The sequence below is a fragment of the Bos javanicus genome, chromosome 2 (genome assembly GCF_032452875.1).
Source record: "Bos javanicus breed banteng chromosome 2, ARS-OSU_banteng_1.0, whole genome shotgun sequence".
Taxonomy (NCBI): Eukaryota; Metazoa; Chordata; class Mammalia; order Artiodactyla; family Bovidae; genus Bos; species Bos javanicus.
The window spans coordinates 129,093,044-129,117,913 of record NC_083869.1 but is presented as its reverse complement, the minus strand read 5'-3'; the positions used below and the strand labels follow the sequence as shown (position 1 = coordinate 129,117,913).

Below are 24,870 nucleotides of genomic sequence, written 5' to 3'. Positions count from 1 at the left end.
GTTGTTGCCGTACATTGACATGAATCAGCCATGGGTGTACATGTGTCCCCCATTCTGAACCCCCCTCCCACCTCCCTCCCCATCCCATCCCTCAGGGTCGTCCCAGTCCACCGGCCCTGAGCACCCTGTCTCATGCATCGAACCTGGACTGGCGATCTATTTCACATATGGTAATATCCATGTTTCAGTGCTATTCTCTCAAATCATCCCACCCTCGCCTTCTCCCACAGAATCCAAAAGTCTGTTCTTTACATCTGTGTCTCTTTTGCTGTCTCGCACATAGGGTCATCGTTACCATCTTTCTAAACAAACACATGAAAAGATGCTCAACATCACTCAGTATCAGAGAAACGCAAATCAAAGCGTTCAGCTTTTAAAAAAACCGGTGTTGCAAAAAGCCCAGGTCGGCCCCAGGACTGCCAGGGTCTCCTGTAATTGCCATCTATGCCCACGAAGGGGCAGCCGACTCTACGAGGCTTCAGGCGCGCCTCTCTTCCACTCCTTCATCTCGCTGGCCTGGGAAATGAGCCCGCCTCCTGGCCCATAAGGCCCTGGGTCGGAAGTCTCGCCCTCTCTTCCTGTTTCCCGTCATGGCGGTGAGTAGCTGATTCCCGGGTTAACTGTCCTTCATCCACCTCCATCCACGGCCGGCCGAGCCGCTGGGGGTTACCTCGCCCGCCGCCCGAGGAGAACGGAGCCCACAGTGCCGGCCGTGCCGAAGCCGGCAGAACCGTGCGCGCTGAGGGCGCGGAGCTGGACCTTGTCGCTTGTCTCCCCCCACCCCCCAGGAGTAGGCTCCGGGCAGCCGCCGGAGGCCCAGGAACACGGCCCGCAGGCTGCAGCGAGTGGCCAGCGGACCGATCGGACGGGGGGTCTGGGATGCGGGTTCCGGGACCTGTGGCTTCTGGCCTCGGGGACTCAACACTTCAGCCGGGTGCTGGGGGAGGCCTCCGCCGGGTTCTCCCCTCGGGGCCGACCCCAGATTTCGGTCGCAGCCTCTAGACGGTTTCCGAGTGGGGTGGGGGGGCGCTGCACAGCCACGTGCTGGCTGGTCCCCCCCCCCCCACCCCCGCTCATTGGAAAAAAGGGGGTGCCTTCCGTTACCCTACACTTTGAGCCCCGAGGGTTCACTCTCAAGCGTCTGTAAGTTTACCACCCGGTACCTGTCCTGTTTCTCGCGTTCCGAATGTGGGTGAAGGAGAGATAAGGACCCCCCCCCCCGCCCCGCCGAGAGGCCTTCCTTGGTGGCTCCCAGATGAAAGAAAGGGTGACGATCGCTGTTAAATCTATTAGGAACTGCTTTGGGGATGAGCGGAAAGGCGCTCTGCATTTAGGCTGGCCGCCGGGGGGAGGTTGAGGCGTGTTGACCGCCGCCGCTTCTCTTTTTTTGCAGCAGGATCAAGGTGAGAAGGAGAACCCCATGCGGGAACTTCGCATCCGCAAGCTCTGCCTCAACATCTGCGTTGGGGAGAGCGGAGACAGGCTGACCCGGGCAGCCAAGGTGCTGGAGCAGCTCACGGGCCAGACCCCAGTGTTCTCCAAAGGTGAGTGGTTGTCGGCAGCTGGAGGGCTGACTGTTGGGGGATGCCCCCGAAAAACGTCAGGCCCGTTTTGTACCCAGTTGGGAGGTGACAGGTGGTATCTCTTAAAAGCATTGCTTTCCTGAGCTTTGTGTGAATCGAAATTGAGCTCAGACTAGCCCAAGTAGAGATTTTTTCCAAGTAAGGAGGATATGCAGTGAGGTGGAAATGTTGGGAATGCAGAAAATGGCATTTGATTAGATTAGCAGTGAGGATAATCTAGGCGAGGGTAAGAACAAGGCTGAGTACCTAGACTAACCTGCTTCCTGCTTCAGATTCCGGCTCCATCACTTGCAAGTCTGATTTCTTCCTCTGGGCCTCAGCTTCCTTACTTGCATACAGGGGATGGTAATAGTTTATATATATAAGATTGTGGAGGATGGACAGGGTTATCTGAAATGCCTGCTGCCCAGCAGGCACAATGCAGGCATTACATTTTTTGTGTTTAGAGATTCATTGCCTTGGGATAATGGAATACGGGGGTTCGCAGCCTGCCTCTTTCTTACCAACTGGTCTGTACAAGGTAGCCTCTCAGCTTCTTCTGTAAAATGGGGGTAAGGGTACAGTAGAGTTTTAGCAAATATTGGTTGCTATGGAATGCTAATTTATTTTGGAATCTTGGAGATGATGTTGTGGAGAGGGGAGTGCAGTGGAGCTGTGACGACAGCTGACTCCTTGTTATCCCCATGTGCAGCCAGATACACTGTCAGGTCCTTCGGCATCAGGAGAAACGAAAAGATCGCCGTCCACTGCACCGTCCGTGGGGCCAAGGCGGAAGAAATCCTGGAGAAAGGTCTAAAGGTGAGGCCTGTCTCTAAACGGGGGAATGGTAGATTGAGTCAATCTTCCGAGGTGGGGAGAGCTTCTAAAGGGCTTTTCCCTGTATTGGGGAAATGAGATGTTGTTCCTCACCAAGTTACACTGCACCGTGTTTGGGGGTCTTGAGTGTTGCAGGCTGAGCTAGATATCAGGGTGTTGAGTTGACAGGGAGTGATTTCTGCATTTTTCTCCCCAGGTGCGAGAGTACGAGTTAAGAAAAAATAACTTCTCAGATACTGGAAACTTTGGCTTTGGGATCCAAGAACACATTGACCTGGGGATCAAGTATGACCCGAGCATCGGTATCTACGGCCTGGACTTCTACGTGGTATGAGTACCGAGTCTCCCACTCCCGCTCTGTGAGAGTGGGCGCTGCTCCTCTCTTTCGTCTGTGCTGTCTTGGCGGTCACATGTTGGATTGGGGCTTTGAGTGTTGTCTGTCTTCGCTCCCTGGGGAAGATGCAGCTCATTGGTGGCAGGCGAGGGGGTGTAGCCCTGGCTATGGACTGTGGCTGGACGAAGATTCCTATAGTCGTGGTGCTTAGGGTCTAGGGTCTAGTGAGCAGTGATGTGGCTCAGAGGTGGAGGAAGGAAACGACTCCAGCCACTGAGTTAACATTTTGAGAGATGGTATTGAGGTTGCGTTTGGTGTTGGGGTTGGCTGCTCTTTTCCCTGCTGCTTCCCTCAGACCTCGGGAATGGGGTGGCTTCCATCTGGGGGCATGAAAGCAGGGTTGATGATGGAACTGTTCGCTCGGGGTGGGGGTTTAATGCAGACGTGACCGTTTGTGTCACTGTGATGTTTTGGGCCCGCAGAATCAAGTCAATAGCAAAACCCTGAAGTCCTGACTAGTGTGAACATGAAGGACTATTAGATTTCAATGTCCAGACAGACTGAGTTCGGCGCTCACAGGCACCACAAACCTTTAACTAGAAGCACTTTTGAGCTAAAGCAGAGGAGAGAAATATAATTATTTCTTTGTGCATCTTGAAATTTTAAGATTTATAGAATGCACATGCTGAAGTAAGATTTTTTTTATCTGTTATTTTTTAAAATAATAGCACTCTGGGACACGGGCGCAGTGGTGACTCCTTAGCCACCACTGGGAGTTAGGTGTGGGGAGAGGGGAGGTGCTGGGAGGCCAGCCTCCTGAGCAAACCTGTCGTGAGGCGGTGTGTCGTCCAGGAGGCTGGTTCCATCAGACCCTGGGGTCATGGGTCTCTTGCACTAGAATTACGAGGTGACTCTGGAAGATCAGTTGCTCCAGTGTGTGAGTCTTGTCCGTCTGCTCTTGACTCTGAGCTGGTTAGGTGACTGTTGGTTATTCCTGGGACAGGTGCTGGGTAGGCCAGGTTTCAGCATCGCAGACAAGAAGCGCAGGACAGGCTGCATTGGGGCCAAACACAGAATCAGCAAAGAGGAGGCCATGCGCTGGTTCCAGCAGAAGGTAAAGCTTGACCTGTCTCAGGTGGAGTGGCGGAAGGTGGTGTTGGTGAATTGACTTGGGATGCGGGGATGCAAAGCCTGGTGGGTAGCTGTTTAAAGGTAGAACATTTGGGCAGCTTGGCAAATGGGCTTCCAGGGTTTGTGGTTTAAGAGAACACCCAGAACCAGGCTTCTCCTCAGCCCTGTGAATGCAGGTAACTGGAAGGGGAGGAATATGACTTTTAATAGGAACCCCGTTTTCTCAGGGTCCAGTGCAGTTGAGCGTAGTGGAGCGATTGTTAAAACTGGCCAGCTTCCTGTCTAGGGATGTGGGATTCCAAGCCAAAATTCATGTATCTGATTTGAATTCTCGAACGTTAGCCATTGCTGCAGTCATTACTGTTACCTCCTGTTCTGAAAAAATAAAATCTCTTCTCTTTCAGTATGATGGGATCATCCTTCCTGGCAAATAAATTCCCGTTTCTATCCAAAAGGTCAATAAAACATTTTCAATGAAATGTACAATTACTGTTGTGTGTTCTGTGCAAGGAGCCTGGCCATATTCAAGTCCTTGGACCTCGAGCCACTTAAAGCTTCGATGGGAATAGCTGGTAACCACCCTGTCTTCCCCTCGGATGCCAGTGCTTCCTGGCAGACCCAGGCTGAGCACTTCGCAGCACTGCCCTGCTCACCGCCCCCTGCTGGCAGGCTGTGGTGCCGTGGCCCGGTGTGGCCCGCTGGAAGCTGATTGTACGGGGGGTGGCGTGGTTGGGGCCGGGTTTGAATTTAGCGCCTTGATTAAAGTGGGGTGCAGGGCTCCCCTCTGCTCAGTGATGCTGCCGTCCACTAGAGGCTTTACCAGTCCTGCTGTGTGAAAGGATCAGAGTCTTTGATGTGGTGCTTTGGGGTGAAACACTGGACTCGGTTTTTCCTTTAAAATGAGAATCTAGGGTTGCTGAGAATGTAAGTAGAGAAGGGGATGACGGTCTTTGAGACCCATTGGCTGGATTTGATTGCCCGCCCTGCATCTTATTAGCTCTGTTATACCTTAGATGTGCGTCAGCGTCCCCATCTGTATTGTGGGGGCAATGACAGTTAACCTCCTTCACAGTTCAGCCGTTTAATGTTTCTTGATGGCTTTAACTTGCACCAGGCACATAGTGCTCAGAAAGGATGAGTTCTGTGTTACTGTCTGTGAGAAATGTGACTGCTCCCAGAGTGCGCCCTTTGCTGTGACAGTGGGACCTTTGCCTGTGCTTTTCCAGGTCACCGAGGCAGTGACATTCGAAAGTCACCATTTCTCTGTTGGACATAACACTTGGCCAGTGGCTCTAGCACGAGTTAACTCAGCATCGTCACTTGTGACCGACGAGTTCAGTTGTCCCTGGGCCACCTTTTCATTGCTGTTAAATGGGTCTTTAATTTTTTGGCTGCCTTTGTAAGGTATTTTTCAACCTTATTAAAGGAGGTTATTTGGTATACCTAACTTTTTATGAAAATATGGCTTGCTTTGTTTTCCTGATAGTCCTCTCCATCAGATCCAGGTGCTTGAAGGGGCGGATCATGAAATATGTTAGCATACGCTTTGTTTCACTTAGACCATCAGCATGCATTCATTTCTCAACCTTTTACTGTGGGACCCCACTTTGTAAACAACTTGTGAAGGAGCCCAATTCCTGTGATGAAGCTTCACTTTTATAGTGGGGGGACCTCTCTGTTTAACATCTCTATACTAACTACAGCTGAAATAAACATCTTTGAGAACAAACTAACTCTTGGTGAATACATTGGCTGGCTAGTACTGGGTGCTGTGGAAGTTGGAATATTTTCTAGTGATGGGAGCATGTACTAGTTTAAATAAAGCATTGCAGGAAAATGAAATGTAGAAAGTCTCTAATGGTATTGCCATCCTCTGCACTTGGCTGTTAGCCACTGGTGTGTAGCTGTGTTTTTAAGTTAATGTACTTCCTGTTTAGTTTAATGACAGTGTACGCGCCCACCCTTCATTTGGTCCTGCTGACTTGTAAATCTGTTCACTTCCCGTTTAAAAACTACCTAGGCTTCTGGCCCAGAGGGAACACGGGCCCTCAGGAGTTTGAGGAATAGCTGGGTTTTGCTTCTAGCTCTAGCAGTGATGTTTTAGGTGAGTGACTAAACACCTTGGGAGCTGGCACAGGCGAGAACACGTGCCTAGCCAGCTGAGAGCAGCGGTGCAGGGAAGCCTGCCACCCCCAGCCCCTCCTCTAGCTAGAGGCTCGTGTGCGTGTGTGCTCAGTTGTGGCCGAGACTGCAACCCTGAGGCTGTAGCCCGCTGGGCTCCTCTCTATCCAGGGGATTCCCAGGCAAGAAGACTGGAATGGGTTGCCATTTGCTAATTCAGGGGATCTTCCCAACCCAGGGATTGAACCCGGGTCTCCTGCATTGGCAAGCGGATTCTTTACCATTGAGCCGCCTGGGAAGCCTTGTTAGAAACTTGGCTTCCAAACACGTCACACAGGGTCTGAAGCACTGGTGTTTGCTGGAATCGCCTGGGGAGTGGTCAGATCTGCTAGACCCCACCTGAGACCTGGATTCCTTTTAACAAGACCTGCAGGTGGTGTGTATGGACCTACAGAGTAGAAGCGCTCCCCACATCCTAACGTCAGAGGGAGGGAGGGAAGGCGTAACGTCTGGGGAGGTTTCTCTAATAAAATTTAGTCTTCCAAGGTTCCTGCTGTGTTTGTTTTCTCATTTCCTCAGCTGCTCCCCGTGAAAGCTTACCTCGATGTTAGGTGACCGCCCCGTGCTACATGTGGTTGTCTGCAGAGTAAGGTGGTGTCCCTGGCGGGCATCTGGCTGTGTCCCCGTCCAGGGGTATTTGTTGGAGGCAGGCTTTTGCTCATCACGTTAACTAGAGCTGCTGTTGGCTCTGGTACCCGGAGGTGAAGGGTATCAAACGTTCCACCATTTGAAAAAGTGTTACAAGAGCAGTATACGGACTCTTGTGACCCCATGGAGTGTATGTGGCCTGCCAGCCTCTCCAGGCAAGGGTGCTGGAGTGGGTTGCCATTCCCTTCTCCAGGGTGGTCTTCTTGACCCTGGGATCAAACCCGGGGTCTCCTGCATTGCAGGCAGATTCTTTACCAACTGAGCTACCAGGGAAGCCCCACTTTGAGACGATCACAGAAATGTGTGAAGCACTCGGGGGGTAGGCACAGGGTGGTTACTGATGACCTCGGCTGCGTGGTGGAGTCTGCCGTGCCAACACTAGAAGGTCCTAGTCTGGTTGAGAAACACCACAACCAGAGAGAGCGAGGGTGGGCAGGGGGATAGGTCGAGTCAGACCTGCGAGGAGCCTGCCATTGGAGGCTCCAGCTGGGTTATGGCATAACAAAATTGTGACACAAACTGAAATTGCAGGTATAATTTTGATTTGCGCTTTTTCTCCCTCTGCGTGTGTCTCATGTCCTAGTGGCTGCGTAATATGCCATTCCGTTAGATGTATAGGCTCTACTACCCTAATCGACGCGGCCAGCACCAAATGCAGGAATGTCGCTTCCTCCCATAGAACTGTCCCAGCGGAAGCGCTTTTGTCCGGTTTTCCTGGCCCTGCGTCCAGTGAGAGTGAGGCTCTTCAAGCTGTTAGATAGTGTTGTGTAATTTACGGGCTTCCCAGGGGGCGCTGGTGGTAAAGAACCCACCTGCCGATGGAGGAGACATAAGAGACGGGGGTTCAATCCCTGGGTCTGGAAGATCCCCTGGAGAAGGAAGTGGCAACCCACTCCAGTATTCTTGCCTAGAAAATTCCACGGACAGAGGAGCCTGGGGGGCTAAAATCCATAGGGTCACATAGAGTCAGACACGACTGAAACGACTACATGTAATTTATGCTCCTGCCAGCACTGTGACCAGAGGCAAGTAACAGCAAGCTATCCTCCCTGGTCCTTTATAGCAGAGCCTGTTGGATTTTGTGCTTTTGCCTTTTCCTGCAGCTTGACCACCACGTGTGCAGCTTACCCACGCATGGAGTTTATCAGTCCCAACCTGTTAAACTCTGCGTATACACTGAGACTCTAACCAACTGTTGGGTCAAGACTGCAGTGAATAGGCTGTCAGAGGGGTCTGAGTCTTAAAGGGTTAAGGCCCCTGCTGTCTAGGTGAGTGGTGAGGTCAGGGCCCAGAAACCACCCACAGTTTAAGCTGCCTGCCACTGGGGACCTGGCTGGTGCCCGGGGGTACAGAACAGCTTTAAGCGCAGCTTGTTATGGAAACCGCAGTTGCTGTTGTCAGGGGGGATCCAGCCTGCGGCACCTGGGGGCACCAGGAGGACTGAACTTGACTCTGTTCAGGGTGCAGGTGCAAGAAAGCTTAGGAAACAAATGCAGATGGCTTGTGTTTTTATAAATTTGAACAAAATGATGTGTGATTGTACCAATTAAGGACCTTATGTAACATGATTCTAGGATTCTGTTTCATAATTATATATCACTATTGATGTGATTTGTTATGTGATAAATATTTCAATAGTTAGAAAAACCTGAAAAGGCAAAAAGATACTTGACAAATTAAGCAGAAGTGACATTTTAGACTCCCCCCAGGTACCCTGCTCAGAGAAGGCAATGTCACCCCACTCCAGTACTCTTGCCTGGAAAATCCCATGGACAGAGGAGCCTGGTAGGCTGCAGTCCATGGGGTCGCTAAGAGTCAGATACGTCTGAGCGACTTCACTTTCACTTGTCACTTTCATGCACTGGAGAAGGAAATGGCAACCCACTCCAGTGTTCTTGCCTGGAGAATCCCAGGGACGGCGGAGCCTGGTGGGCTGCCGTCTATGGGGTCGCACAGAGTTGGACATGACTGAAGCGACTTAGAGGCAGCAGCAGTTACCCTGCTAACACATTGCTTTGATAACATGACCCTTTAATACTACGATGACTGCCTCTGGAAGTATTTTCCCTATCATAGTATTTCTGTAAAATAGTATTTCTGTTTTTTTATTCTGTTTCCTGTGTTGCTTTTAGCGTGTGCAACTTTTTATGAATCTATGTGTAAAAAACAGTGTAATTCTATGAGGAAATACAGTTTACATAATCTCTATTTTCAGAATTCCAAATTTCTTACTGTACTCCAAAATTACTGAAAAAAGTAATTAAAAACCACCTATTGAGGGACTTCCTGGTGGTCCGATGCAGGGAGCATTTGATTCCTGGTCAGAGGACCCACATGCTGTGTGGCACAGCTCCCCCAAATAAGCATCTATTGTTGGGGGGAGACTGGTTCTACTTAATCATTCATGGTTCCTCAGAGTGGATTGGAGCACAGAATTTGGAATTTAAGCCTGTCAAATCCCTTGCAGGTCCCTGGCAGATAGTATAGGCTTGTTTTCCACAAAGAGTCCCAATGGCTGCTACTTCAACCCTTTTCCAACTCTCATTTTAGGAAATAGCTGTGTAATAGTTGTTATTCTGAGTAGTGGTCCAGGCACACACCAGGGGAGGAGCGTGCTTTCCCAGATACTGGTTGGGACTCTTTCCTGACACACAAATTAACTCATTTAGTTTTCGTAACTCTGTGAGCTGTTACAGTGATGAGGACATAGAGAAGGGTATTAACTACCCAAAGTCACAAGTAGTAGTGGCAGAACCAGTGTCAGACAAAGGCAGTCAGACTCCAGAGCCTTGAGGCCAGCCGTCTGCTCGCACAGTTTCATAGCTCTGGTAATAAGGTGAAGCCTTTCTGCAGCTTCTGTTGCAATAAGGTTAAACCACACATCTGCCCCTTGACATATGCTCGTATCTAAGTTTTCTTTAAATTAGGTTGACCAACCAACAAAATGCTGGCCTACATTTTCCAAGTCACCTAGAGGGCTGACAGTCATAGAAACGGAGTTGGTCTCTAGTTTTCAAAGACTGGGTCTCTAGGGACAAACGCCCAACTCACAGCTTAGTCGTAATTAAAGGAAGAAAGGTCTTCAGATTGCCGGATGTGTGCATTTTGTGTAGCTGGTGTTCTGTGACCTCAGACTCGAGGCTGTCTCACCATGTGCTTGCTCCCAGTGTCTGGCCATCAAGACCGGCTTGTTGCTCAGATGGGGCACAGCCAGCCAGCGACACTGCCCCCAACTGCCAGGGTGAGCCCTTAGGCAAGTCAGCCAACCTCTCTGGGCCTAAGGTTTTGTGTAAAGTAGGGCAACACTTACCTTCCAGGGTTATTTTCAAGAATTAAAGGGAGTATATGCAGATCGCACAGCTGTTACCAGGATGTAAGTATTATATGTTTATGGAATGTGTATCTGTGGCCTGTGGTAGGCTTCAGTGTGAGAGCTTTTGTTCTGCGACTTAAGGGCCCTTTCTCTTTCTCTTTCCTGGGAAAGGGAAGGAGATGAGGATGGTGGTTATTTGCTGTAAAGGCACTGAGCAAGCTCAGACTCGGGGTTATTTTCAGAGAAGTGGGCCTTGAGAATGACAACAGCTTGCAGAGGAGCCAGGCGCAGCTTCCTGTTGTCTCAGCTCAGCATTTCTCTCTCGTCATGCATTCAGCAAGTGCTCAAGTGCTTAGCTACCTGAAGCGTGACATGGAGCCGGACAGGTAACCGTCCTTTCTGTGAAGTGGACCAAAAGTGCATGTTTCTCCTCGCTGCACTTTTTAGAAAAAAACCCAGTGTCCTTCCTTAATGTTACAGATAACAGAATAGGGTTCCTCCCCAGTACTGCGGTACAGTGATAGGAGCTGTGCTTTTCCAGACCATCCCTTAGCACCACCAGAAACATGGAGGGATGGGAATTGCTCCTCCCAAGGGCATTCCAGCCCTCTTCTTCCCCCTCCCCCGCATGAGATGGCTTCTGGAGGTAGCTTTGCGTTCACAGAGCTCAGTTAAGTGTGGTCTAGGGCCATGACAAATGCAGATTGCTGAACTCCACTCAGAGATTTGAACTTGCTGGGGCTCAGAAGTTCACGCTCTTACAACACTGAAAGTTGAGACTCATTGTTCTCTTTCAGAGTTTTTTTGACCACAAAAGTATTTTAATATTACCACTTATTACTTACATGTATACTCACCTCTGGAAAATATTTCATGAAACAATAACCTTTACTACAGGTAATGCATTCTCAATTTATGGTCTGTTCTGTTAATTTGTATTCTTTTTTCTCCTGATGCTAGTTTTAGCCCAGTAAATCCGTAATTTGAAAAGCCCTGCTTTCCAGGGTAGTCAGCTGTGTTTCAATCACAAAGTCAGAACTTCAGAGCTAGGAGAGCCCTCAGAGGTTATCTGAGCCTTAATCCTTGTCCAGTACTGGACTGGTTACAGGAGAATCACACGAGACATTTGTTTAAAATATAAATTCCAGCCCCAACCCTAAAGAGTTTAGAGTAGGATATAGGCTTTTTGTTTGTTTTGTTTTAATATAGCAAGCTTCTGAGATGATTTGTGTGCAGAGTCAGGTTTGAAAGTTCTAGTATGTGACCCTTATGTTTGAAGGCTCTCCAGAATGAGAGGATTTGAATTTGCCTGTGTGTGTATATAGGACTGCTGCTGCTGCTGCTGCTACTGCTGCTAAGTCGCTTCAGTCGTGTCCGACTCTTTGCAACCCCATGAACTGTAGCCCACCAGGATCCTCTGTCCACTGGATTCTCCAGGCAAGAATACTGGAGTGGGTTGCCATCTCAATTTGTAAACCACTTTAAATAATTTCTGAAGTACTGTTGGTTACCAGATATTTTCTTTAAAACTCGTAAAAGAACCTGTCACTGAATTTACAGGTTTCATATATTTATTACTTGATATATTTTTAGTCCTTTTTTTTTTTCTTTTTTGGCTGCTCTGTGAGGCTTGTGGGATTTTCATTCCCCGACCAGGGATTGAACCGAGGACCATGGCAGGGAAAGTGCCAAGTCCTAACCACTGGACCGCCAGGGAACTCCGCTACTTTTATAATAATATACTAAATAGATATGTGACTGTCTTTAAGAAATGTGTCCTGCTTAAGTCACTTATTCTGTAAACTTTTTGAGTGCCCACTCTGCCCAACACTGTTTACAGTTCTTAGGATACATCAGCAAACAAAAACAAAGATTTCTGCCTTCGCAGAGCTTTTAACTTTTTGGAAGGAGATGGGTAATACTGCACAAGTAAATTATACACTTTATATGCTATAAAACGATGTGCACGGTGGAGAAAAGAAAAAGTAGTGGAGGGTGAGGGGGATGGGGAAGGTGGTCAGGGTGGGGCCTCGGCGAGACCTGAGAGGGCTTGAAGGAGGTAAGGATTGGCTGAATGGGTCTGTGAGGTAGAGCTTTCCAGAGAGGGAACAGCTTGAGCAAAGGCCCTCCCCCAGAAGGACATGGAGCCCATGGCCCGGTTGAGCCAGGGAGAGTGAGGGGGAGCGAGGAGGGGCTGAGGTCAGAGGTTGGGGCGGGGGGAGCTGCGGCCTGGTAGACCGCTGGCCTTCTCTGCGAATGAAATGAATCACTCTGCAGAGTCAGAGCAGAGGCGTCACATGAGCTGACTTCCATTTTATAGCTGGCTCTGCTGTGTTAAGCCTGGGATACGAGGGCGTGCGTAGAAGCAGGAAAGCCTGTTGGAAAGGATTGTGGTAATCCAGGCAATCATGTTGAGTGAGGCAACAGTGCTGAGGGTGGGGAGAAATGGTCAGATAATGGGTTTTGAAGGCAAACCAGCATGATTTCTTTGAATGAATGGAGAAGGGATATGAGAGAAAAATCAAGAACGATTAAAATTTCTGACCCAAGCAGCAGAAAGTATGGAGTTGCTATGAATTTCAACAGGGAAGGCTGTGTTTGGAGCCGGTTCGACTGGAAACTAAGAATTCCATTTTAAACGTATTTAAGATGTCCACTAATCATCCAAGGGGAGACGTGGAAGAGGCAGCCAGAGTCTGGAGTCTTGGCTGCCAATGTGTGTTGAGGGGTCTTCAGCATCAAGATATCCATGTTTAATGTCTTGAGACTGGATGAAATCACAGTAGAGTGAGTGATGGAAGGGCAGTCCAGGACTGAACCTTGGATTACTTCAGTAGGAAGAGGTCTGGAAAAAGAAGAGATATTGACAAAGAAGATTCAGAAGGAGGGACCCCTAAAGTGGGAGGAAAAACAGACGAGCTTGGTGCCCTGGAAGCCAGGAGAGAGAGTGTGCAGGGAAGGCATGATGAACTCGAAAGCACTGCTGATGGGGGTCAAGTCAGGTGAGCACTGAGACCGCTGGATTTCTCAGTGCGGAGGCCACTAGTGACCTTGACCAGAGCAGTGCTGGAAGGATGGCAGAGGTGACAGCCTGAGCAGAGTGACCGGAGACAGCTGGTATAGACAGTGCTTGCAGACCATTTTGCTGTCAGGGGGAGCAAAGATGGGTGAAATAACTTCTATTCTGGTGATTGGAAAAGTCCAGTGGGGGTGGGGGAATTGATGTGAGAGAGAGGGGACATGCTGTGGCAGTACCTTTGAATACGTGAGAGGGGTTGCTTCTAGCACAAAGTGGAAGGGTTCGGTTTGGATAGAATCGTGGTTGGTAAGTCAGGAGGCTGAGTGTGCGGGTGTAGATGTTGGTAGGTGGTAGGATGTGGGATGGAACTCCGTGGATGGTCTCTTGTGGTTGAGCTTCTATTTCCTCAGTGAGGTAGGAGAGTAAGGGTCGGTGGGCGGGGGAGAGGTGTTAGGCATTAGAGAAGGAGAGAAAGAGCCACCTGGGAGAGTCCCACACCAAACACAGGGCAATGCTCCTGAAGGGCAGGGCCCTCTCAACGAAGCACTGGTGAGTGAAGAAACAGGTTGAGAGCTAATGGATCACGTTCAAGGTCACACAGCTGGTGAAAGGCAGAGCCAAGCGCAACCCAGATTGCCGGGTCACCTGGCCTGAGACTTGGTAGATTGGCGAGGAACTGTCTTTTCCATGATAGACTCTGCTCTCCTTGGCAGCATCTCAGCCTGCCGGTCTGTCCTGCTGCAAGTGCTGTCTGTCGTGCGAGCAGCTCTCTCTCATCGCTGCTCTTGGTCTCTGGATTCTGTCTTGGCTGTCTTCCAGTCCTGCTCTGTATCTTTGTCCTACAGATCAGAGGTGATCAGACCTAAGTGTGCCTGTAAGACTGTAAGAATCTCCTGTAACACCAGTTTGCTAGGACCCCACCCTCAAGAGTTTCTGATTCAGTAGATCTGGGGTGGTGTCTGAAAATTTGTGTTTCTAAGTTCCCAGGTGATAACTGAGGCTACTGACTCAAGAATCATTCTTTGAGAACCACTGGACCGGCCTCTGTATGTCTCTGTAACTCATTCATTCAGCAAATGTATACTGTGGGCTTGCAGTGTGTATTGGGGTCTTGGGGATACAGCAATGAAGACAGTCTCTATCCCCTAGGAGCTCACAGTTTAGTTGGGGAGACAAGTGAGGAAATCATCAATATACTTCCATGGCTTGTTTCCCTCAGCTTTATTGACTTACAATTGACAAATAAAATCTTATCTATTTCAAGGAGTGTTGGGGCTGAGTGGTGACTCTGATGGTAAAGAATCTACCTGCAATGGGGGAGACCTGGGTTCCATCCCTGGGTTGGGAAGATCCCATGGAGTAGGGAATGGCTACCCACTCCAGTATTCTTGCCTGGGAAATCCTATGGATAGAGCAACCTGGTGGGCTACAGCCCATGAGGTCACGAAGAGTCGGACAGGACTGAGTGATTGAGCAGCAGAGCAGAGGAGCGTCGTCGTGTAGTCACTAAGTTGCGTCGGACTCTTTTCGACCCCATGGACTGTAGCCCCCCAGGCTCCTCTGTCATGGGATTTCCCAGGTAAGAGTACTGGAGTGGGTAGCCATTCCCTCCTCTAGGAGACCTTCCTGACCCAGTGATTGAACCTGCATCTTCTGCTTGGCAACAGATTCTTTGCCACTGTGCAACCAGGGAAGCCTACATATTTAGAGTATATAACGTCATTATTTGATTAATGTATAATTGTGACATTATTACTACAGTCAAGTTAACTAGCACAGCTATCACCTCATAGAGTGGTCTTTTTTTGTGTGCGTGAGAACACTTGCATGTACTTCTTTAACTTTGTTCCAACGCTGCTTTTACTGTTTGTTTCGGGGTTTTTTTGGCCATATTGAGGTAGTTACCTAATGTTAAGTGGACTCAGTTGTTAATTTATCTATTGTTGTTTAGTTACTAAGTCGCGTTTGACTCTTGTGACCCCATGGACTGTAGCCCACCAGGCTCCTCTGTCCATGGGATTTCCCAGTCAAGAATACTGGAGTGGGTTGCCATTTCCTTCTCCAGGGGAAGACCCAGAATCTTCCCGACCCAGTGGGTGAACCACATTTCCTACACTGCAGGCGGATTCTTTATTGCTGAGCCACCAGGGCTTCCCATACCTCTTTTTGTGTGCGTGCTTGCATGCTAAGTTGCTTCAGTCGTGTCCAACTCTTTGCGAACCCATGGACTGTAGCCTGCTAGGCCCCTCTGTCCAAGGGATTCTCCAGGAAAAAATACTAGAATGGGTTGCCATGCCCTTCTCCAGGGGATCTTCCTGACCCAGGGATTGAACCCATGTCTCTCGGACTGGCAGCCATGTTCTTTACCACTAGCGCCACCTGGGAAGCCCATGTCTCTGATTGCTATTATAAAAGGAACATCAGTATCACTAGCTGCTTAGATTCTGTTGCCTACTAGAGGTCCTGGGCCTGAGGCTTGCACTATTCAAGAGTAAATCAGATCAGATCAGTCGCTCAGTCATGTCTGACTCTTTGCGACCCCATGAATCACAGCACGCCAGGCCTCCCTGTCCATCACCAACTCCCGGAGTTCACTCAGACTCACGCCCATCGAGTCAGTGATGCCATCCAGCCATCTCATCCTCTGTCGTCCCCTTCTCCTCTTGCCCCCAATCCCTCCCAGCATCAGAGTCTTTTCCAATGAGTCAACTCTTCGCATGAGGTGGCCAAAGTACTGGAGTTTCAGCTTTAGCATCAGTCCTTCCAAAGAAATCCCATGGCTGATCTCCTTTAGAATGGACTGGTTGGATCTCCTTGCAGTCCAAGGGACTCTCAAGAGTCTTCTCCAACACCACAGTTCAAAAGCATCAATTCTTCGGCGCTCAGCCTTCTTCACAGTCCAACTCTCACATCCATACATGACCACGGGAAAAACCATAGCCTTGACTAGACGAACCTTTGTTGGCAAAGTAATGTCTCTGCTTTTGAATATGCTATCTAGGTTGGACATAACTTTCCTTCCAAGGAGTAAGCGTCTTTTAATTTCATGGCTGCAGTCACCATCTGCAGTGATTTTGGAGCCCCCAAAAATAAAGTCTGACACTGTTTCCACTGTTTCCCCATCTCTTTCCCATGAAGTGATGGGACCGAATGCCATGATCTTCGTTTTCTGAATGTTGAGCTTTTAAGCCAACTTTTTCACTCTCCACTTTCACTTTCATCAAGAGGCTTTTGAGTTCCTCTTCACTTTCTGCCATAAGGGTGGTGTCATCTGCATATCTGAGGTTATTGATATTTCTCCCGGCAATCTTGATTCCAGTTTGTGCTTCTTCCAGTCTAGCGTTTCTCATGATGTACTCTGCATATAAGTTAAATAAACAGGGTGACAATATACAGCCTTGACGAACTCCTTTTCCTATTTGGAACCAGTCAGTCTGTTGTTCCATGTCCAGTTCTAACTGTTGCTTCCTGACCTGCATACACATTTCTCAAGAGGCAGATCGGGTGGTCTGGTATTCCCATCTCTTTCAGAATTTTCCACAGTTGATTGTGATCCACACAGTCAAAGGCTTTGGCATAGTCAATAAATCAGAAATAGATGTTTTTCTGGAACTCTCTTGCTTTTTCGATGATCCAGCGGATGTTGGCAATTTGATCTCTGGTTCCTCTGCCCTTTCTAAAACCAGCTTGAACATCAGGAAGTTCACGGTTCACATATTGCTGAAGGCTGGCTTGGAGAATTTTGAGCATTACTTTACTAGCGTGTGAGATGAGTGCAATTGTGCTGTAGTTTGAGCATTCTTTGGCATTGCCTTTCTTTGGGATTGGAATGAAAACTGCCCTTTTCCAGTCCTGTGGCCACTGCTGAGTTTTCCAAATTTGCTGGCATATTGAGTGCAGCACTTTCACAGCATCATCTTTCAGGATTTGGAATAGCTCAACTGGAATTTTATCACCTCCACTAGCTTTGTTTGTAGTGATGCTTTCTAAGGCCCACTTGACTTCACATTCCAGGATGTCTGGCTCTCTAGGTCAGTGATCACACCATCGTGATTATCTGGGTCGTGAAGATCTTTTTTGTACAGTTCTTCTGTGTATTCTTGCCATCTCTTCTTAATATCTTCTGCTTCTCTTAGGCCCATTCCATTTCTGTCCTTTATCGAGCCCATCTTTGCATGAAATGTTCCTTTGGTATCTCTGATTTTCTTGAAGAGATCTCTAGTCTTTCCCATTCTGTTGTTTTCCTCTATTTCTTTGCATTGATCACTGAGGAAGGCTTTCTTATCTCTTCTTGCTATTCTTTGGAACTCTGCATTCAGATGTTTATATTTTTCCTTTTCTCCTTTGCTTTTCACTTCCCTTCTTTTCACAGCTATTTGTAAGGCCTCTCCAGACAGCCAGTTTGCTTTTTTGCATTTCTTTTCCATGGGGATGGTCTTGATCCCTGTCTCCTGTACAATGTCACGAATGTCATTCCATAGTTCAGGTACTCTATCTATCAGATCTAGGCCCTTAAATCGATTTCTCACTTCCACTGTATAATCATAAGGGATTTGGTTTAGGTCATACCTGAATGGTCTAGTGGTTTTCCCTACTTTCTTCAATTTAAGTCTGAATTTGGCAATAAGGAGTTCATGGTCTGAGCCACAGTCAGCTCCTGGTCTTGTTTTTGCTGACTTATAGAGCTTCTCCATCTTTGGCTGCAAAGAATATAATCAATCTGATTTCAGTGTTGACCATCTGGTGATGTCATGTATAGAGTCTTCTCTTGTGTGGTTGGAAGAGGGTGTTTGTTATGACCAGCGCATTTTCTTGGCAAAACTGTATTAGTCTTTGCCCCACTTCATTCCGTATTCCAAGGCCAAATTTGCCTGTTACTCCAGGCGTTTCTTGACTTCCTAGAGTAAAGAGCAGTAGTTAAAGGAGCGAAAGAGAACTGTTAGGCTTCCAAGGTGGTGCTAGTGGTAAAGAAGCTGCCTGCCAGCGCAGGAGACAGAAGAGACAGGTTTGATCCCTGGGTCCGAAAGGTCCCCTGGAGGAGGGCATGGCAACCCACTCCAATATTCTTACCTAGAGAATCCCGTGGACAGAGGAGCCTGGCGGGCTATAGTCCATAGGGTTGCAAAGCATCAGACATGACTGAAGCGACTTAGCATGCAAGCAAGGAGAACTATAATAATTATCTGCTCCTGAGCACCTACCCTGAGCAGGTAATATGTTATTAACTCTCTTAACCCTTGTGAGTGACCCCATTTGTACTCTAATCTGTATAGCACAGGTGAAGAAGCACAGAGAAGTCAACTGGCTATTAGCTAGCACAGCAGGGATTGAACGCAGGCAGGCTGGCTCCAGGGTCCATGCCCTTTGCCACCATCTGATAACTATCTCTGCTTTGAAACTTCCTCCTTGTAGTCAGAGACTGGAAAAGCATTGGAAAGGGAATAACTTTCTCACTTTGTGATTTACTATATTATTTAGTATCATGTCCGTATACCCATCCCACACTTGAGGATACAGCAGGTTAGAAGACTGATGGCTGGTGCACCAGAGGTTTGCTCAGGCCGTTCTGTGACTGCTTGTGTCGGGTCAGGTGTGGGGTGGTGGAGAGGGGGGCGCGATGCGAGTGAGGAGGGAGGGGTGTTGGTAATGACAGAAAAACTCACTTGATTTAAATGTCAGCGCGAACCAGGCAAAGAAAAGGGCTGAGGAAAATCATTTCGGACGAGGCAGTATTGATCTCTGAGATACGGATGCTGCAAGGAGGATGTTGAGTTATTTGCGTCTGGAGCTAAGAGCAGTGTCTGGGGCATGACAGGAAGGCCTGGGAATCCGCTGGCTGTGATGGGGAGGGCACCGGCTCCGGAGCCACAGAGACCAAGAATGGAATCCCACCTCTGGCTTTGCTCACCTTCTGCCCTTGGTGAATTTCTTAATTTCTCTGAATTTAGTCTCCTTGATAATAGGAATAGATAAGTCCTGTCTAACTTGGTTATTATCAAAAGTGGAAATCATGTAAGTGAAGTTATTATGACCCAAATGCTCAAGTTTTTATCAGCGTCCTTTGTGTTTAGAAAGCTCGTCCCAGCAGCCAGGGGCATCAAAACCACCGGGCGCCAAAACTAGCCAGACACAGAAGCCCCAGGGGTGTTTAGCCACACTCCTGATGTGAGAAGACGTGACCTGAGTTGAGGAGGCAGTTGGAAAGGGGATGGCAAGTAGGGATAGCTGAGGGTGTCTGGCATTTATGAATTTTAGTCAGGATTGCAGCTCTTTGCAAGCAAATGTGAAAATCTGTAGCAGATTTTAATTTGTAGTTTTCCTGGGACACCCTTGGAGGTATCTGTTAGGAAAATGACTTGCCAGTGGGGGTGATGGAGGTGAAGAGAAAATGATGTGCTCTCAGGAAAGTTGGTTTCAGTGACACAAACCCAAGGGGGAAAAGAGTGGAGGTCAGATTCGGCGGTCTTGCACCCACCCTGTGAGGTGCCCTCCATATGGGCAGAATACTGTGTACTCTGCAGCAGAGAGGAAAAGCCATCTGTTTTCATCATTTTCATTCATGAGAAAAGTTACTCATCCAAAGAGAAGGGAAAGGTCAGATAAAAGTTGACATATTTAATAGCTCTATAAAGCACCATTGTCCTGGATTTATGTGACCAGTAGGTATCTAAGGGGTTTTGGGGCTTTTTCCCCCCAGTTATACCTTATATCATATTTTGGAGGCAATTATATGGAAGTCTGAATTTGGGGAAATCTTAAAAATCTCTTATCTTTCCAGAATATCATGTTCTCTGTAGCACTGACAGCCTTTGGCCTATAATTTTCAAGGCTATACTTTTCTCATGTTTTCAAGGATGGCAGCAACAAATGAAGTCAGTGAGAATCAATCACTAACTGATTGATTCTGAAAAGTGATTCAGGTCACGGAGCTTAGTTTGAGATATGTTAATCCAGTATCCAGGTCCAGTCTTTCAAAATATATGCCACTGACCACAGCATATGTGGAAAGTGATAGTGAAAGTCGCTCAGTCGTGTCCGACTCTTTGCGAACCCATGGAATGTATAGTCCTTGGAATTCTCCAGGCCAGAATAGTGGAGTGGGTAGCCTTTCCCTTCTCCAGCATATGTGGAAGGCTGGGGTCAATTTGGAAGTTTTGACAAAATAAGGTCCAAGGAGGGCCTCCAGGAATAAAATATAAAAGATGTCTAGACTGTCTGAGATCTTTTGTGCAAATACAACTCCTTCATCTAACCTGCTGCTGCTGCTATGTCGCTTCAGTCGTGTCTAACTCTGTGCGACCCCATAGACGGCAGCCCACTAGGCTCCCCCGTCCCTGGGATTCTCCAGGCAAGAACACTGGAGTGGGTTGCCGTTTCCTTCTCCAGTGCATGAGTGTGAAAAGTGAAAGTGAAGTCGCTCAGTCGTGTCTGACTCTTAGCGACCCCATGGACTGCAGCCTACCAGGCTCCTCTGTCCGTCCGTGGGATTTTCCAGGCAAGAGTACTGGAGTGGGGTGCCATTGCCTTCTCCGTCATCTAACCTAGAAGTGAATAATTGTCAAGGCCAGTGGCTTCAGCCTAGATTGACTTCCCTTGAACCATAACAGCTGTTAGAGATGAAATAAAAAGGCTTTAAATTCAGACCTGCCTTGTACTGTTGAACATGTGCATTAACCTCTGTGAGCTTCAGTTTTTTTATTTGCAAAATAGCAATAATGCTATTACACAGGATTCTTGTTGGAATGGTCCCTAAAAATTACATGCCCCAGGGTTCACATATTTAAATCCCTGTAGGGGCTACGAGTAAAGAGATGGGTGAAGCAGGTGTGGTGGTGGACACTTTCTCAGAGGAAGTGGGGATGGGGAATCTCAATTGTGCCAATTCATCAACCTTTTTTAAAATATCTTTTTTATTTTGGATTGATTTTAGACTTCCAAAAAAATAGATGTCACAGACGCACAAATGAATACAAGTAAAATGGAGAAGATGGGTAGATTGTATCAATATTAGTATCCTGATTGTTATGTTGTACTATCATTTTGCAAAATATTACTATTGGGAGAAACTGGATGAAGAGTACAAGAGATCTACATTATTTTTTACAACTGCATGTGAATCTACAATTATCTCAATAACATTTTCAATTAAATAGTGGAGAGTGCCTATAGATCCTTCATCTAGGTTCTCCTGATACTAACATCTTATGGAACCAGAGCACAATGATCTCCAAACTTAGAAGTTAATACTGATAGAAGTAGACTGCAGACATTAGTTGGATTGCACCAGTCTTTCTATTCCAGTATCTAGTCCAGACGCCACGTTGCATTTAGTTGCTGTCTGTCCTTAGTCTGTGGGAGTTGTTAATCTTTCCTTGTCTTTCTCGACATTGATATTTTTGAAGAGTACTGATCGGTTACGGTGTAGAATCATGGATATTTTTGAAGAGTACTAATTGGTTCCTATGTAGAATGTGTCCCTCACCTTGGGACTGTCTGCTGTTATCTCACGATTAGATTGAGGTTAATACGTTTGGGGAGGAATAGAGTTGGCACATTCAGAGAGGTAGAGGATGAAAACATCTGACGTAAGTAACTTTGGCCAGTAGCGTCCGACTGTAAACTGTAAGGCTGACGACACAAAGCTCTGTACACCAGCCACTAGTTGGTGGGAGAAGGGGAGAGAGGAAGAAGAGAAGTGTGAATTAGCAACTCTGAAACTACTTGATATTTATTCTAGGATTGAACAATAAGTGATATATGGTAGATAATGAGAACCAAGTTTCTCAGTGTTGAAAAAGAAGTGACCAGAAGAATTACCAGGAAGCAGAAGGGAACTAAATGCTAGAATGATCCCTGTGGTGCTGGCTTGAAGTTTGAAATATTGGTTGGAGCTCAAAACAGAGATAAATATGTGTGGATACATGACTTAGTTTAAACACGTGTATTTTCTACTCTTTCTACTGAGAAGGCCTAGAAAAAGGAACACCCCAGTAACACCGCCTAAACCAAGCAATTAAGATTAACGTCACCAGGGAACTTGCCCAGTGGTCCAGTTGCTAAGAGTCCACCTTGCAATGCAGGGGACATGGGTTCGACCCCTGGTCAGGGAACTAAGATTCCACATGCCGTGGAGCAGCTAAGCCCATGTGCCACAGTGAAAGATCTTGTGTTGTGCAACTAAGACCCGATGCAGCCAAAAAAAAAAAAAAAGATGAGCATCAGTGTTAGCTGTGAGGAGAGCAAGCGTAGAACACGGAACGGCTGTGGAGGCCCTTGGGATGAGAGGGCAGGGACTAGGTTGGCAGTGGTCAAGACATCCATGGTGGGCAGGATGGGATTCTGGGTGTTTGAAGATTGGATGGGCAGCATCTGTTGATGGATTGGATCGGATACGGGGCCTGAGAGAGAATGGCATCAAGAATTCCATCTAGGTTTTTGGCTTGAAGAGCTGGGTCAGTAGCTGTGTTTGTTCCCAGTGGGAAAAGACTGCAGATGCAACAGGTTCAGAGAGAGAAAAATCAAGAGTTTGGTTTTAGACACATTTTCATTTTCGATGTCTTTTAGTCATCCAAATGGAGAAGTCACATAAGCAGTTGGATCAATGGGGGAAATTGATATAAACTTGGGAGTTAACCAGGATATAGAATGAATCAGTTTATTCAGTGTGTGTAGCAAAGTGCTTCTCACACTTTAGTGGGTTTGCAAGTCTCCTAGAGAGTTTAAATAATGTATTCCTGGGCCTCCCAGGGATGCTGATTTAGTAGCTGCTTGATGGAGTCAAGAATTTGCATTTCTAACAATTCAGCCAGTGATGCTGAGGCTGCTGGTCTTCCAAGCACACTCTGAGCAGAACTTGGTGCTGGCCTTTTCCCCTCTGTGTTCAGTTTTTCCTTCCTGTCTGTAAGAAGGCAAAATATCATACTCTGGAGGACAAGTGTCAAGAAGTCATATGCCTCAAGTAATCATTATTTATTTTTTTAAAAAATCAAGTAATGTGAGTCTCATTCACTTTGTTGTTGTTTAGTTGCTAAGTCACGTCTGACTCTTTGTGACCCTGTGGACTTTAGTCTGCCAGCCTCCTCTGTCCCTGTGATTTCCCAGGCAAGAATATTGGAGTGAGTTGCCATTTCCTTCTCCAGGAGTCTTCCCCAACCCAGGGATTGAACCCACATCTCCTGTTTGGCAAGCGGATTCTTTACTGCTGAGCCACCAGGGAAGCTCCTGATGCACTTTGTCAAAGTGAAGTTGCTCAGGCGTGTCTGACTCTTTGCGACCCAGTGGACTGTAGCCCACCAGGCTCCTCCCTCCGTGGGATTTTCCAGGCAAGAGTACTGGAGAGGGTTGCCATTTCCTTCTCCAGGGGATCTTCCCGACTCAGGGATTGAACCTGGGTCTCCCTCATTGCAGGCGGATGCTTTACCCTCTAAGCCACCAGGGATTCACTTTATCTTGTCTAAAATCACAGCATGAGTGAATGGCAGAGTCAGAATATGAACTCAGATCTCCTGAATGCTTTGTGTTATACTCTACTGCCATATGCAGGCTGTGGAACCTTAGACCCGCCTTTCAGCCTCAGCTCTCCTTCTGTTTGCTGCCTGGCTTGAGAAAGATAATATACATGGCAGTGTCATGCAAACCCCAACATAGTTTGTCTGTCTTTGCGAGGCATTCCCATCGTCATCATTTCACCTGTGGTCAGTGTTTGTCAATGTGCCTAAGCTTTTCAGAACTGGGAATTGTAAGGAGACTGTCAGCTCTAATTGTGGACTGAGCCTCTGTGGGGAGAATGTGTGGAGTATAATGAATTCCTCTGTGCTCTAGAATATGTTTCGTTTGGTCTTTGTTCTACAAATTGCCCCCATGGTGATCAAAACCATAAAGGCTTTCCAAAACAGACGATCATGCCTGTCAGGTGAGCACACGCTGTGAGGAGAGAAGGGAGAAGGAACATTCCATTGGCAGCAGCTCTTTGGTTCCAGGCCTTTACACACTTGAGATACTCCTCGCAGTTGCCTGATGAGTAATGTAATGCTCCCATTCCTGTGAATCATATAATATTCCCATTTTACAGGTGAGGAGAGAGGCTCAAGAGTAAACCCCAGGAGATCGTGGAGCTTGAATTCTCACCCTGCTCCTCTGACTCAAAGCAGCAGTTCCCAGTGTGCTCCCATGGCCCTGTGAGTGAACCACAGACACTTGGATGTAGTTTTATATATTCATATATTTCTACCTAATAACTTCAAGTGTAAAGCCATAGTCAGGGTGAGCCCTGTAGAAAGGTGTGAAAACCTAAAGAGCCGTAGGCGCGCTCCTTGGGACTTCTAGGAGCTCAGACCCCTGAGGAACTGCTGTTGCTTTTCTTCCATTTCCGTCTGTTTCATCCAAGTCACCTAAATTGCAAGTCATTCATTCATTTAATAAACACTGATTGAAACGCCAGCTTGTGCTGGTCCCAGGAGTAAGACAGACAGAGTTCCTCTCTTCATGGTGCTAAAGTCTGTGGTAAGGAAGAGGGCGGGGAGAGTGTGAAAGAATGGAGGAAAGCAGTGTGTACCACACAGTGTGACCACTTGATCTGGGCCTCCCTGGTGGCTCAGATGGTAAAGAATCTGCCTGCAATCCAAGAGACCTGGCTTTGATCCCTGGGTTGGAAAGATTCCCTGGAGAAAGAAATGGCAACTCACTCTAGTATTCTTGCCTAGAGAATTCCACGGACAGAGGAGTCTGGCGGGCTGCAGTCCATGGGGTTGCAGAGAGTTGGACATGACTGAGGAACTAACACTTCTCAGTTTTTCACCATTGGATCCAGAAATTCCATTTCTGGGTATATACACAAAAGAATGGG

The 24,870-nt window shown here is 47.6% G+C and overlaps 1 protein-coding gene and 1 long non-coding RNA gene across 2 annotated transcripts in view; both read left to right on the top strand.

Annotated features, from left to right (window-relative positions):
- Window positions 1–491: 491 nt before the first annotated feature.
- Window positions 492–4,343, top strand: RPL11 (ribosomal protein L11). Its single transcript, XM_061393496.1, has 6 exons — window positions 492–596; window positions 1,394–1,544; window positions 2,275–2,381; window positions 2,596–2,727; window positions 3,737–3,847; window positions 4,269–4,343. The coding sequence occupies exons 1-6, from the start codon at window positions 591–593 to the stop codon at window positions 4,296–4,298; spliced, it is 537 nt and encodes a 178-aa protein (XP_061249480.1). The 5' UTR covers window positions 492–590; the 3' UTR covers window positions 4,299–4,343.
- Window positions 4,344–10,636: 6,293 nt separating this feature from the next.
- LOC133233558 (uncharacterized) overlaps window positions 10,637–24,870 on the top strand; it is a 28,272-nt gene continuing 14,038 nt past the window's right edge. Inside the window, exon 1 of the long non-coding RNA XR_009731753.1 lies at window positions 10,637–24,202. This is a non-coding gene — a long non-coding RNA (uncharacterized LOC133233558). The remainder of the gene's footprint in view (window positions 24,203–24,870) is intronic.